Consider the following 14,722-nt stretch of genomic DNA (forward strand, 5'->3'; position numbering starts at 1 on the left):
AAAAATATAGATGGTAAAAACATGGATGTATTTACTAATATTGACTATGCCAAAGTGGTAAATGATAGAGGTCTACTTCGTAAATAGCAATTTTGTTAAAAGAGAAGTATGAAATATGATGTTGGTGCTTACTCAAGTACAAAAATCAAATTAAAATATATGACTTTTAGACATTGTGAAGCATTGTGATTAAGAATTCTATTACAAGATTTGGGTTATCCATTGAGGCAATTGGTTTGATTATATTGTGATAATAAAAGAACAAGCATGTACAAAACATATATATATTATAAGGAGAAGATGAATAGAAAAAATTACGGAGTTGGTTATGATCAAATTTGATGATCAATTGATTTATATTATAATCAAAGTAGTTTCAAGTTGAGTGTTATTAAAGTTTTTAAATAAGTTAGGTATGTATAATATTTATGCATTCACTTGAGATGGAGTGTTCATATTTTGTGATTTCTCGCACAGCAAGTTATAGTTAGTTTTCTGATTATTATGTTCATGGTTTTCTATATAATTAGTTTTCAAAGTTAGTGTTGTATGTATAGTGTTTCTTTCTTATTCTCTATATAAAAAATCAAATAATTATTTTCTTTTTATAGTAAACAACATTAATGAAAAAAATGATGAAACTAAAGTGTAAAATTATAGTCAACCAATTTCTTGAAAGATTAAGCAGGAGCGCTACCTCCTATGCTACATTTGCTAAATCCACCGATAAGTGGATCTAAAGGAACAGCCGAAAATATAGTGTAGAATCTAACTTTAATTAGCATAAGCAAAGATCGAAAATTATTTGGTTTTTATATATATTCTAAGAGCTGGTTATCTCAACAGTCTTGCTGATTACATGTCTAAAAAGAAAATAAATCTGAGCAAAAATCAACTAAAATGAAATCCAATAAAAGGGAAGAAAAAATAATTAAAGAAAAAGTAGTATATTCTTTTTCCTTTTTTACCAAAACACACGCGCACACAAATACACAAAGGAAAGAAAAAGAAAGGGGGGAGAGCCAAGCGAGCTGGTGACAAAGAAAGAAAAGGCAGAATATTATTATTATTAAGGAAAGGAAAGAGTTGGTCGTGGTCATGCATGGGTGAGCTTCCCAAGGTACAGAATCGAATCAGCACCACTTCTCTTTGCTCTTGTTGGCTCTTCTTTATAGTTTGCCCCTCTCCATCTCCCCTTTACTCTTCTCCAAGAGAATGGATGACAGATATCTTAAGCATTTTGATATGTTGTACTCTATGCATGTTGTTCTTGAGAGGGTAATAAAGAGATTAAAGGGGTTTTTAATAGGAATAGCAGCCGCAGAAAAGAAAAGGAAAAAACAAAGAAAAGCAAAAGGTGGTCAAAATGAAACCTCTCCTCGATAACTTGTTATTCCATCATTTCCAGCCTTCAACTATCTTTATTGAAACTCACCAGTTGCCTTTCTCTTTTTCTTATTTTTTTTTCTAACATGGAGGTATTTTACGTAAATGTTTACAAAACACCCCTTCTATACATCAACAGCTTATATGTATATACATATGGTTCAATTAATTAAACACAATGAAAAAGAAAAATATATGTGAAAACGTTAGAGCTAGGAGACCAAGTTAGACAGGTTTGATGATAAGAAAAGCTCTGAAGAGACGTCAAGGAAATACATATCGCTGCCTCCTAGTTAGACAGTAATCTTCCATATACATAATTCAAAGAAAGCATGAAGTATGAGAAAAAGGGGAATATTCAACTTCGTAAAGCAACAACAATTTACCAAGCCATTCGCCTCCCCCAAAAAATTGCTGATTCTCGAAGTAAAATACTGATAGAGACATGACGCATCATGGAAATAATTGAGATAAGAAGTGGGCCTTCTTCAAGTTTATAATACCAAGAGTACTTATTACATGTCTACCAAGATATGCTAATTAGGATTCTTTTTTGGTTTTCTTGCTAGTTCGAGAGATCTTCCTTCAAGCCATTTTCACTGCGAATACATACTTTGAAAACATGCTAGTGATTTGAGGGTCCCCGGTGCTATGGTCAAAGGGGCCTTTCTAGGGTTAGTGGTTCACTTAATTAATTAATTAACTACATTTTTGGATTAGGGCTGCTGTGCTTATAGGCTGACAATATCTTCTGTTTGCTTTATATGGGACCCATAATTGCTGGTCTAACTTACATGGACTGAATGTGACCATCTAAAGCTCAACTTGGTTCAACTTGGTTCAGTTTGACTGGTTACAAATTCCCCACTAGCTAGGCATACATGCAACTTTCTCCTAAGAATTCCTTGGAAAAAAAGCATATGTAGTAATCATGACCAGAGAACTCCTTGGCATGCATCTCACAATGATATTCTTCAAAACTAAAATTAAAATGAAGCCTGCATGTAATTATATCAACCTTTTAAAATTACTTTTTACATCCTCAGTTAACACAATTACTTATCAGAAAGATTAAAAGATAAAAATTCTCTTGTATATCAATAATAAAAATTACTAAAAAACATCTTGCAGTGTAAGCTGGTGAAAATTTTACATACCAACTTTCCATAATTGTCCTTGTATATTAATAACCCATCATTGTGCTCTTGTGATTCTACATTTCTATCTATTTATATGTATATATAATTGTTTGTACCATGCTACGTGTCCGATTAAATTTTTGTTCACATGAAAAAAGTATTTAGGTGTTGTTTACATACCAACTTTCCATAATTGTCCTTGTATATTAATAACCCATCATTTTTCTCTTGTGATTCTACATCTCTATCTATGTATATATAATTGTTTGTACCATGCTACATGTCCGATTAAATTTTTGTTCCCATGAAAAAAGTATTTAGGTGTTGTTAACATACTTTCTAGAAAAAAAATTATATGGAGGTCAACAATATATGACATAGTCCACTTTATAAGCTTAAAAACAACCCGAACGACTAAGAAAAATATAGTTTAACTAAAAAAATCAAGATGATATTATTTTTTTAATATTAAAATGACAATATATTATATCTACTTGAATTTACTTGGATTTATTTAAATTCACTCGGATCAACTCAGGTTATCTTGTTAAATCTCTAACCTAGGTATGAGACCCTAATAATTCTATAGAAAGCAAATAAAAAAAATCATTAAGTTCAATTCATAATCAATTTAATATTTAAAGATTAAATTAAAAAATTCAGTTAGAAAAATCAGTCGAGTTAACATGTGAAAACTTAGTCATGAGACCAAGATAATCAAATATAAAGAAATTTGAAACAAATTATGAAGCTCAACTTAATGTTGCAGGATGAAATTAAAAAAAAAACAATTAAAAGAAGAACACAAAAAAGCCACTCTAAACAACTTAAGTTAACTAGTCAGACCTGTGACCCAAGTCATGAGGTTGAGATAACTTTATAGAAAGCAAATTGAAATAAATTTTAAAGTTTAATTTTCAATCAACCTAATATCGAATGATGAAATTGAAAAAAAATTCAACTAAAAAGGACGAAAAAACTCAGATCAACCTGGTTAACCTGCAAAACTTGCAATCTAAGTCATGAGATCCTAATAACCTTCATAAAAAAAATTAAAAAATTTAAATTTAAATTTTCAATCAATACAATGTTGATGTGTGAAGTTAAGAAAATAATCAATTAAAAAAGAAAAAAATAAGTTGAGTCAACTCGTGTTAACTTATCAAATCCAAGTTAAAAGATTGGGATAGCTACATAAAAAATAAATCAAAACAAGTTAAGAAGTCCAATACCCATTAAACCTAACATTGAATGATGAAAAAATAAAAAATAAAAACATTAAGGTCCAAATTATAAAAGGCCAAACTATTTCATTATTAATTGCTACAGTAAAATGTCAAGACCTTTTATTAAATCTTGAGGATCAAACTGTAAAAAGCTAAAGCATTTCACTATTTTATCGCAACAGTGAAATACCAAGGTCTTTTAGTATATGTTAATAATAATTATTAAATGGGTGTAATGTGTCAATCTAGTCCTTCCATTTTAATAAAATTATAGCTTAATGCCTTTATTTTTATAATCAATATTGTAGTTTATTAACGTTTTTTTATTGTATGATGCTTTTAGTTTACTAACAAAAATTCAAAATACTTTTGGATTCCTATTTTGTCCTTTGTCTCATCATCAATAGTTTCATAGCATTGCCTTGTCTAATGGTATAGACAATAGTATCAAATACAAAAATCATTTTAAATAAAGATAGTTTTTTCCAACAAAAAAATTATATATACAGGTTTTTTCAACATGTTTTTGTTGTTAAAATAATTCAAATGAAAATCAAAATTTTATGCATATATGTAATTAAATAAATTAAAAACTATGTGTATTAATAAATAAAATAAAAGTCATAAATCATAACAAAAAATAAAATAGAAAAAATTAAGTGACATATATAGATCAAGATATTTAGTCTCATAAGATGGGACATTAATCTCACAAGATCAACCATTTTCAGGGTTGGAATTAGCATCAACGTTCTTTTTCTCTCTCTATGTTAGCATTCAGTGACCACTCTCTTTCCTCTCTTAAACCATGGACTAAAAAATATCAAAAAAGAAGTTTTTACTAAAATTGAATTGAAAAAATATTGAATTACCAATTTTTTTTAAGTATGAGAATTAAATTAAATTTTTTGCGTGAGTTTTGAAACCATCACCTATTTATGGCATATTTTCTGCTTTGGTCCCTTATCTTTCAATTTCATCCCTAGCCAATAAATTTGATTCAATTGCCTTTGGATTTGGCCTAAAAAGGATGCAATTACACCAAAAAAAATTAAGGATGAAATTGAGAAAAAAAATTGAACAATAGGTCTACAATAAAATGTGAGAGGATGAACAGTGGATTTATGCTATAAGGAAACACTCAAGGGTTTTAGTTTTCTTATTTAATGAATATATCACCATTTGCTAATGAACCACATCCAATGTCATTCACACTCAACCTATAACCATCATCGTTCGCCCTCAACCTTGAGTTACCATCATTCGTGCTCGACCGATAGCCATCATAACCCAAGCCACCATCATTCACCCTTAACCTCTAGCCACCATTGTTTGTGCTTGATCCAAGCCACCATCATTCACCTTTTACCTTTGATCCATAACCACTGCCTTTGAATTTCTTCTTTTTATTTTTGCCTTCATTTGCTCAAAATTATTTCAACAATATTGTTATAAAACTAGTTGGTTTTATTGTTGTTGCAGTGTTTTTTGTTGATGATGTTTATAACAATGGTGGGTAAGTAGGTTTTGTTTGGTTTTTTTTGTTTGATGAGGCTTGTGATGACTATAATGGTGGTGGGCTCAATTTGGAAAGCATGATGGTAATAAAGGTTCAATTTAGTAGAGGAGATAACAATTATGGTGATTATTTGTTCCTTTTCAAAGGATGGCTTATTTTAATTTCAATCGTTTTCCCTAAATTTCAGGGATTTGCATAATTGGGTGAAAGAAGCTAATATCTTTTGCCCAGCTAATGTCTTTTTGGGCAAGAGAAAAACTACAACTTGAAACCTTAGAGTTATTGCATCTAATTTTATAGACAAATTAAAGTATATTTTATGAAAATTAATATGCAATATTATGTAATGTGTTGTAATTATATAGAAAATATTTTACTTTCCCTGTATAGATTTATCTTAGATAGTATATTGTACAGTATCATATGTATGTTGTCCTAATCATATAAATAAAAAAGATAGCTACCTGATTATGCAAGCCTCATAATTAACACAAACATTTCTTTAACCTACAAAGTGTTATCGCTATCAAATTATACAGTGTTTTTTAATAATTTTTATTTTTAGTTATAGGGGAAAATTGAGTTAAGAAAAAGAGTCATAACATATGCTAAATGATAAATCTATAATATTTTTAATGTTTTTTTATAGTGAGTAATGACGGTAAATAAAAGTAAAATATAGAATATAAATTAAAACTAATTATATAACAGAAGGATGCAAAGTATAATTTAAGGAAATTGATATGTAAAGTTTTCATATACTTAAACTATCCTTATGATACTTTTAGTAATTTTCTCAAACTAAAATTAATATGTTTTCATTAATTACAAAAAAAAAAGATCTTTATTACTTTTTACTTTATCTTTTTGTAGAAGTAGTTTGCATAGAGGCTAATTTAAAATTATAGTAACCAAATACTGATTCATCGAATTAGTGAATGAAATTCTTAAGATAGTGATTAAATTAATTACCTCATGATTGAATCTGAAAATGAAAATGAACTAGATGGGCAATGGTGTACGGGTTGGTGCATGTACTTCACAAATTTCACGTCAAGAAACCCTAGCTAAAAGAAAGCAATAGCTGGCCAAAGTGCATGTTCCAAGTTACAAAAGAAGAAGAAAAATAAACCCAATCCAGTCTTCAGAATCGTGGCTGGAATTTTCCCTTTATCTCTTTTGCTACTTTAGATTTTTGTTGTTTTCCATTTATCGAAGTTTTTGCAACACGAAAAAGTACGTTAACACTAGCACACTCCTCTATTTATTCCCCTTTTTCTGAGGCCTGAGCATGTATATAATCACCCCATGCCACACATCCTTCCATCAACATTTGCCTTTGATCTTCTACCTTGAGAGATCTTTGTGAGCCCTTTTGTTACTCTTCTCTCAGTTAGCTCTTAGTCTTCTCAAACCATTTCAAAGGTTTGTAACTCTCATCACTGTTTCCTTAATTAATCTTCTGTAGCTGGCTGCTGATACCTGGCCTCTAGGTTTTAAATTTTAATGCAATGATTTTTAATTCTATATAGCTGTAATATAGTGATTAACAATGCCTTTTATCTTGATGCATGCAGCAAAGATGAGCAGGCCAGGAGACTGGAACTGCAGGTCATGCCAACACCTCAACTTTCAGAGGCGTGACTCGTGCCAGCGTTGTGGCGACCCCAGGACCGGAGGTGATTTTGGAGGTTTTGGTGGGCGGGGTGGGTCAGCATTTGGGTTTACTGGCTCGGATGTTCGCCCCGGTGACTGGTACTGCACTGCCGGAAACTGTGGGGCCCACAACTTTGCTAGCCGCTCGAGTTGCTTCAAATGCGGAGTGTACAAGGAAATTGATTCATCTGGGGGCTTTGATTCCGACTTCTCTCGCTCTAGAGGTTTTGGGGGCAGCACTGGAGGCGGCAATCGATCTGGTTGGAAATCCGGGGATTGGATTTGCACTAGGTATCACATTTTCATATGATTAATCATATGACATGATACTTAATTAAATGAGGCACGTAGCATGATCTTGCCTTAAGAAAAACAAAAGAAACATAAATACATGAATGAGACAGGCTTTATGTATTAATACAGTCACTAATTACTCTACACAATGAATCGTATTCAACTCCTCATTTTTTTGACTGCTTTTTTTCTTCCTTTCTTTTCTGCAAAAAGGAGATGCTTTATAAATATCTATCTCACTCTTTCTCTAGCGGTAGGCGTGCATAAAATAAAATGCAAGCTCAACCAATTCATAAAGTAATCAAAAACAATATTGTTAATGTTTTAATTACTCGTATGTAATTCACGGGGCAGGTGGGGATGCAACGAGCATAACTTTGCTAGCAGAATGGAGTGCTTCAAGTGCAATGCCCCAAGAGACCTTAGCAACACAACTTCATACTAGATATAATTCCCCATTTCCGGGTATGAAATTAATATTGTCTTTAACTTATTTATGGCTTTCAAAATGATATTAATTGCGTTTGGCCTCTCACAATTAATATATAGAATGATTTTTCTTGCAGGGACTGCAGCAACCAAGAAAGACTACATTATTAAAAAAAAATATATATATATATATATCACTATTTTCCTTTTCTTCTTTATTTCTTTTTGCATTGGCTAGGGTCTTGAGGTGATGAAACATGGTTTAAAAACCATGATTGCTGCTTTAAGCTATATATAAACCCTTGGCATTTTGTCAGGCTTCCTGTAGGAAGTATCATTGTATTTGTGGGCTTTTGATATATTATATTCATTATTGATCTACTGCCCATTTCCCCTTTTGTTTTAGAGACTGCTTTCTTTATTGTATTGTGCATGGTTTTCTTAAAAGAAGATGATTCTCCTGCTTATATATCTCTTTTTTATTACTCGGAATGATTTGCCATCAAACTTTATAAATCCTTATCGCTTTCCACTTATAGATATATGTACGTATGTGTCTATATAGATGCAGCTGGCTGGTTTCACGTACGGAATGGTCCAAAATATAATCTACAAATTAACTTAACTAAGGAATTCTTTGAAACAGAAATCAAAAGTAGGATGCAATACAGTAAGAAAGAAATCATTTGAAAGATCGCGGAGGGGGATAATATTTCTCGAGGGATGAGCACCAAGCACAAATGATTTAGAACCAAGGCATTACAACTCCGCTCCAATGGGCAAGGGGAGGGAGAAAGTTTGTTCATCAGCCTGCCACTTGCAATTTGAAAAACAAAATAAATAAATAAAATTGATGAACACTCTTATTCCTTTTCGCGGCATGATGGAAGAAAAAAGAAGATTTCTTGTTATAATTAGCATCGAATGATGGATGTTTAAAGGATTGTTCGGAATTTAGAGATGTCCAAATAGAACTTGAAATTTCAGAGTTTGGGATTAACTTAAACCTTGTCGCATAAAACTTTTGATAAACTTCATAGGGGGGGAAGGAAAGAAAGAAACATCGGATTCCCTTCATTGACCTGCACTTAGATCATCAAAGAAAGTGGCTATGAAATCATCAATGCCTCCAGCACTACGGCATTAGGCTTTAGGAGAGATTCTTGTCTTCCTTTTAAGCTAGCTTTATGTTTGATATTTTCCCTGTATTATATGTCGGAAAATGTTTTGTATGGCCCCATGGATCGACGTGCACATGATGTGGCTGGCTAGGGGTGTTATTTTCTTAATCATGTACTAGGTCGACAAAATGAAGCTCAAGTGAAACTCTGGACCAGTCAAAACGGCTTTCCAACGAAATCAATTATGATATGACAATAATTGACCATGATCCATCATGAGCATTTATTTTTCCTGGTTATTTTAAAATTTATTGCCTGGTTAGGTTATAATTATATTTTATTTGTTCTTAATGGGAGTTAGAGTTTTGTTTGGATTTATTTTTCTAAATAAACTAGTTCTTTTTAAGCAGAGTAGCCTAACTCAGCGTGTTATTTTCTTTAATTATGGATCACGTGGACAAAATAAAACTCAAGAAAAAATGTATGCTTGTTAACAGCAAGGTTTTCTAACTGAATCAACCATATATATGTAACAAAAATCCACTATGATTAGTCAAACACAATTTTATTATATTTATTTTTTCTTGTTATTTTTAAAATTATTATCTAGTTAGGCTAGAAAGTTTTGATTTGTTTTTTCCTAATTAGGATCAATTAAAATTTTGTTTGGTTTTGGTTTTTTTCTAAATAGGTTAATAGGACAGTTCTTCTCAAAAAAGCAACCTCACTCTGTTCATTATTGTTTTTTCTTTAATTATGATCCAGGTTGACAAAACAAAGCTCAAGAAAAAATCTAAACATGTTAAAAAGGTTTTTCTTACACAAACAACCACATATGATAATAATTGACCATAATAAATCAAATGCAATTTTATTGTATTTATTTTTTCTAGTTATTTAAAATTTATTTTCAATTAGATTACAAAAAAATAATCTTTATTATTATTATTATTATTATTATCACGGGGTGCATGAGCATCTGGCGACGACAGAGGCTCTTGTCGTGCTTTCTGTGTAAGGTATTGTATGTTGGAAAGAATTTTGAATTTAATTATAAAATTATGATTAATGTTTAGGAGTTGTTACCCAGTATTATGGTCACTAGGAACCTATGATTTATGAGAGTCTGAGTAAGGGACTGGTTGTGCAAGGGGAAGACGCATCACCCCTAGTGCATCCTACTTAAGGTAAGCTGCATTATTGTTTGATTTTTTTTTTTAGTCGGGTATATGTTGGTCTTTCTAAGGCTCAAGGTAGATTTATCTTCGTGAGAGAGTCTCTATCTTATTGGATTAAATCCTAACTATTCTAAAGTCTGAATTTTAACATCGCATTTATTTACATCTTGTATCTTTAATACTCGAGTGTGTACTTTATCATGTAATTTTATACCCCACAAATATTAAATATTGAAAAAAGATTTTTGACATGTTAGTCGAATCATAATGGATAATCATAAACTGGTTATGATATCCATTTTTGGATTTAAAAAAACTAAAAAAAATATAATTTTTGTTTTTTATAAAAAATATGCTTGGAAAAATTTCAGGATTTGGCCTTATGCAAAAAAATATTTTTTTTCTTTTTTTGAAAATGGAGATTGATTTAAAAGTTTTTTGAGATTTTTTTTAAATGTTTTGAATTTGTTTTATAATTTCAAAGAAAACCAGGTATTTTAATACCGGATTTGTATTATACAGTATAAATAAACAGGTTGATATTGTACAAAATTGATAGAAAAATATGCAAGAAAATCACAAGTATTTTGAATGTTTTTTTTTTGAAAATTTTCGGATTAAAAAAATAGAAAAAAAAGAAGGATAGTCCATTATATGAATAGTGGATGTGAATTATAATTCACGTTCTCTGTTCACAGAATGAGGAGGAAAAAAAGAAAAAGAAGAAAAAGAGAAAAGGGGAGACAGGGCAAACAACCTGATGTGGTGTTGATCTGGCTAAGGATGACGGTGTGCTACTGGTGATCGCAGCGATGGAGGCCAGCGTCGGCTACGAGAGAAGGAAGAAAAGGTTGCAACGGAGAGAGAAACGCTGGAAGGAGAAGAAGAAGGTTGCAGCGGAGAGAGAAACGCTGGAAGGAGAAGAAGGAGAAAGTCGGGGTGGTTGTGTCTATCACCTGTGAGGATTTGGGTTCATGGGGAGGTTGAGACGCTGTTTGTTGGTGGAGGAGGAATGTTTTTATGGGGTCTGCAATGGTTGAAGAAGCAACGGGAGAGAAAGAAAGAAGAAAGGACTGTGTCTGGAAGAAAAAAACAGAGGAAAAACTGATTTTTTGGCTTATTTTGGACCTAATTTTCTCCTCCCTCAGACCATTAAATCCACCTCTATCTATAGACAGCTAAAGAGGGCAATTTTGTCTACGCTGGAGAAAAATTTTGGCCCTTAATTCAGATGAAAAGAATCTCAATCGTTGGCTCAAAGTAAGCATGGCACATTGTCAAATTGTCAAATCTGCATTTGCAGGCTACCTGAGTTGGCTTCTTTGGGGTGGTGCCACGTCCATTTATTTGCTAGTGAGCCGGTGCCGATCATACTCGGACGTAGAGGGATGTCTAGTGATCAATTTTGTGCTAGTTTTGACAAATTTGGTGAACATTAGGTATATTAAATGTAGCTGAAAGTAGGTAACCGAACCAGCTATTTCAGAGATTTAAAAAAAGAAGATGAATACTGCCAAATCCTATTTTTGGCCAAAATTCATTTCAGTCCTTCTTCGTTCAATTGCTTTTAATTGAATCCCTAATTGACCTTAAAAATTTTCAATTAAGACCCTAATGAACTTTAATTGAAGCCCCGAAGTTACACGCCTATTGTGTATCATCCCTAGTCTCGGATTTCTTCAATTTAGCTACTAATTGACCCCCAAACTTTAATTTTCTTGCAATTTGACACATAATTTCGATCAATTAACTTGGTAAAAATTAAATTTAGTCTCTTAAAATTCCAATCTTCTCAATTAAGCTAAAATTAGGCTCCCAAACTTAATTTTTCACTAATTAAGCGCTAAATAAAATTAATTTGACCCATTTAAAGTATAATTAAGTTCTTGCGCTTAATTAAATCCTTTAATTAGACTTAAATTAATTCTTAAACATAATTAAAATTCAATTTGACCTATGATTAAATCAAATTGACCTATTAAAATTTTAATTATGTCCTTGTACTTAATTTTTATGCAAATTCATTCAATAATCATTTAATTTGACCTTGAATTTGTATTTTTTTTCTCCATTTAGGCCTTGAATTTGTATTTGTTTTCTCCATTTAAGGGCATAATGGGGTAAAATTAGGCCATGAATTTCCTCCAAATTACAGCTTGATTCCCTAGTTTGCTTTCTCTCCCAGCCTGCATTCTCCACGTTGCCAGCCTTTATTTTATTTTTTTGATTTTTTAATTTGTAAAAAGGTAATTTTAGAGGAATAACCCAGAATTGGGTTATAACAATCATTATTATTATTATTATCATTAGGAGTTAGAGTATTGTTTGATTTTGGTTTTTCTAATTAGGTTCATAGGTTAATTTTAAGCTTTTAATAAAAAGTTATGTATTATTTTGAGGAATTAGAATTTAGAAAATAAAAACTTTTTAAAATACATTAAAGTTTTTCTATAGTTTTTTTTAATAGTTTGGAGTAGTAATTTTAGATAGCATTTAGTTATTATCTTAAGATAAAAGAGACAAATATAGTAGGGATGAATTTATTTTGAAATAAAAAAAATTCATTTCGAAACTAGTTTAAAGTTAAATTTATTCTATATCTTTATTTTAGTATTTCAATCTTTCTGAATATGAGAAACCGTTTCAGAACCTTTTCATGTTTCCTTCTATTTATCTACCTACCGAGCAACATAAAATTAAGAGACTTAGGGATGGTTTTAGGCGAAAATTATAGATGGGGTTGATTGTTTTGCCCTTTCATACAGTTTAGGATCTAATTGAGACTGCCTTGTGCCTTGAAATTATGATCAATAGGGGAAATATATAATTAGAAAAAAGAAAGGAACCATGTTTTCATCGAGGAGACAATTTAATCAGCTCAAGAAAAGAGATAGGGATTGAGGATTAGAAATTACATTTAGCAAATCTTATCAAAGCTCCTAATAAGGATTGATAGGGGGCAAGCATGTCTCAGGTGAGGATCAATAACAAGGTTTGCTGAGTAAGGTTAAAGGACCGCTACTTACCCTAAATGTGTCAGAATTGTTCAATTTCCCCAAGATAATGTTATATTTATAGGCAAGGGGGGTGCTAATAGAGGGAGAATCTATATTTGCATTCCTCATACTACAATTATAGGGATATTAGGCACCATAGAAAAGAGTGCCCTTGCAGGAATACTGAGCAGAGTTAGGGAAGGAGACAACAGACTCAAAGTTAACAACAATCAATAACTCTTAACAAGCCAAGTAGATCAACTTAGTTTTGATCTAGTGCAAATAGAGAAAGACCTAAAAGAAAAGGCGAGAGGACTCAAAAAAGAGTTATTCATATGACTCAAGAGGAGGTTCGAGTTGCTAATGATGTAGATGCAAGTACATTATTATTGAATTCACAATCTATATATGCTCTAATTGACCCTAGTGTGACTTATTCCTTTATATCTACGAGAATTAAAAAGAAATTAAATGTATTACCCAATAAAGTGGAAAAAAGATTAGTGATTAGTACACCCCTAGAGGAGATAGTGGATATAGATTAGGTATGTAAGAGGTTGTTAGTGATAATAAGGATTATAACCAGGGATGGATTGGATTCGATATGATTTTAGGGATGTACTGATTAAGTGTCTATTAAGCTTAAATGGTTTGTTTAGGCACAATAATAACTTTACAGGTGATAGAAAGAAAGTAAGTAATGTCCAGGGGAGAAAGAAATATAATGTCAAGTGGTATGATTTCAATGATGACAATGCAAAAGTTATTGAAGAAAGGATGTATGGTTTATTTAGCATATACTTTGGAGGTAAAAAAAGAAAAAGGGTAAAGATATTGAATATTTCTATAGTTAGGTACTTTCCTAATGTGTTTTTGAATGTTAATAAGATATTTCTATAGTTAGGTACTTTCCTGATGTGTTTTTGAATATTAATAGGATGAGTTTTTTTTCAAGCAACCTAACTCATGTCATATTTCTTTTAATTATGGATCACATTAACAAAACATGTTAACAAGGTTTTCTAACAAAAACAACCATATATGATAACAATCACCATGATCTATGAAATGCAATTTTATTGTATTTTTTTATTTAGGATATAAATTTTTAATTTGTTTTATTATTATTATTATTAGGAGTTAGGAAATTTTTGGTTTTGGTTTTTCTAAATAGATTCATTGTTCAATTTTAAGATTTTTATAAGCAATTATGTATTATTTGAAGGAATCAAAATTTATGCAATAAATACCTTTCAAAATACATTAGAGTTTTTTAAATAGTTTAGATTAGTAAACCTAAATAATATTTGATTATTGTCTTAACATAAAAGAGACAAATACAGTAAGGATGAATTTATTTTGAAAGAATAAAAATTCATTTTACAACTATCCTAAAGCCTTTATTTTATTTTAGTATCTTTAATTTTTTTTATTTGTCTTTTTTATGATAGAACTTGAAGAAGACCGAAGGTATAAGAATCCTAGTTTTATTTTTTTTTCATTATATGTTATATTAGAGGAGATATACCTATCTTATTGAAAGTGACAACTGGCATCCAACATGATATTCTACCGGGCCTCGTTTAATATTGTATAGAAAATTGTTTTTAGCGTTAAGTTTTCAATAAAACACTGCATATTTTTGTTTAAAAAAGATTTAATTTTTTATTTTAAATTATTTATTGTTTTTGATGTGTTAGTATTAAAAACATATATATTATTTTAATATATTTTTTAAATATAAAATATTTTAAAAAATAATAGCTTCGTGATACAAA

The 14,722-nt window shown here is 30.8% G+C and overlaps 1 protein-coding gene across 2 annotated transcripts; it reads left to right on the forward strand.

The window, feature by feature from the left end:
- Nucleotides 1–6,567: 6,567 nt before the first annotated feature.
- On the forward strand, nucleotides 6,568–8,116 carry LOC105136404 (Ran BP2/NZF zinc finger-like superfamily protein). Of its 2 annotated transcripts, none has more exons than XM_011041720.1 (4): nucleotides 6,568–6,695; nucleotides 6,848–7,217; nucleotides 7,575–7,685; nucleotides 7,770–8,116. In XM_011041720.1, the coding sequence occupies exons 2-3, from the start codon at nucleotides 6,853–6,855 to the stop codon at nucleotides 7,663–7,665; spliced, it is 456 nt and encodes a 151-aa protein (XP_011040022.1). In that variant the 5' UTR covers nucleotides 6,568–6,695; nucleotides 6,848–6,852; the 3' UTR covers nucleotides 7,666–7,685; nucleotides 7,770–8,116. The 2 variants fall into 2 exon arrangements, with proteins under 2 accessions (XP_011040022.1, XP_011040020.1); XM_011041718.1 differs by having other exon boundaries at nucleotides 6,569–6,695; nucleotides 7,787–8,116.
- Nucleotides 8,117–14,722: the final 6,606 nt, after the last annotated feature.

Source organism: Populus euphratica, unplaced genomic scaffold (assembly GCF_000495115.2).
Source record: "Populus euphratica unplaced genomic scaffold, PopEup_1.0 scaffold174.1, whole genome shotgun sequence".
Lineage (NCBI taxonomy): Eukaryota > Viridiplantae > Streptophyta > Magnoliopsida > Malpighiales > Salicaceae > Populus > Populus euphratica.

Coding starts and splice junctions, on each gene's coding strand:
- LOC105136404 (XM_011041720.1), top strand. CDS start 6,853: ATGAGCAGGCCAGGAGACTGGAACTGCAGGTCATGCCAACACCTCAAC. Junction 7,218..7,574: donor GGGGATTGGATTTGCACTAG/GTATCACATTTT, acceptor TTCACGGGGCAG/GTGGGGATGCAACGAGCATA.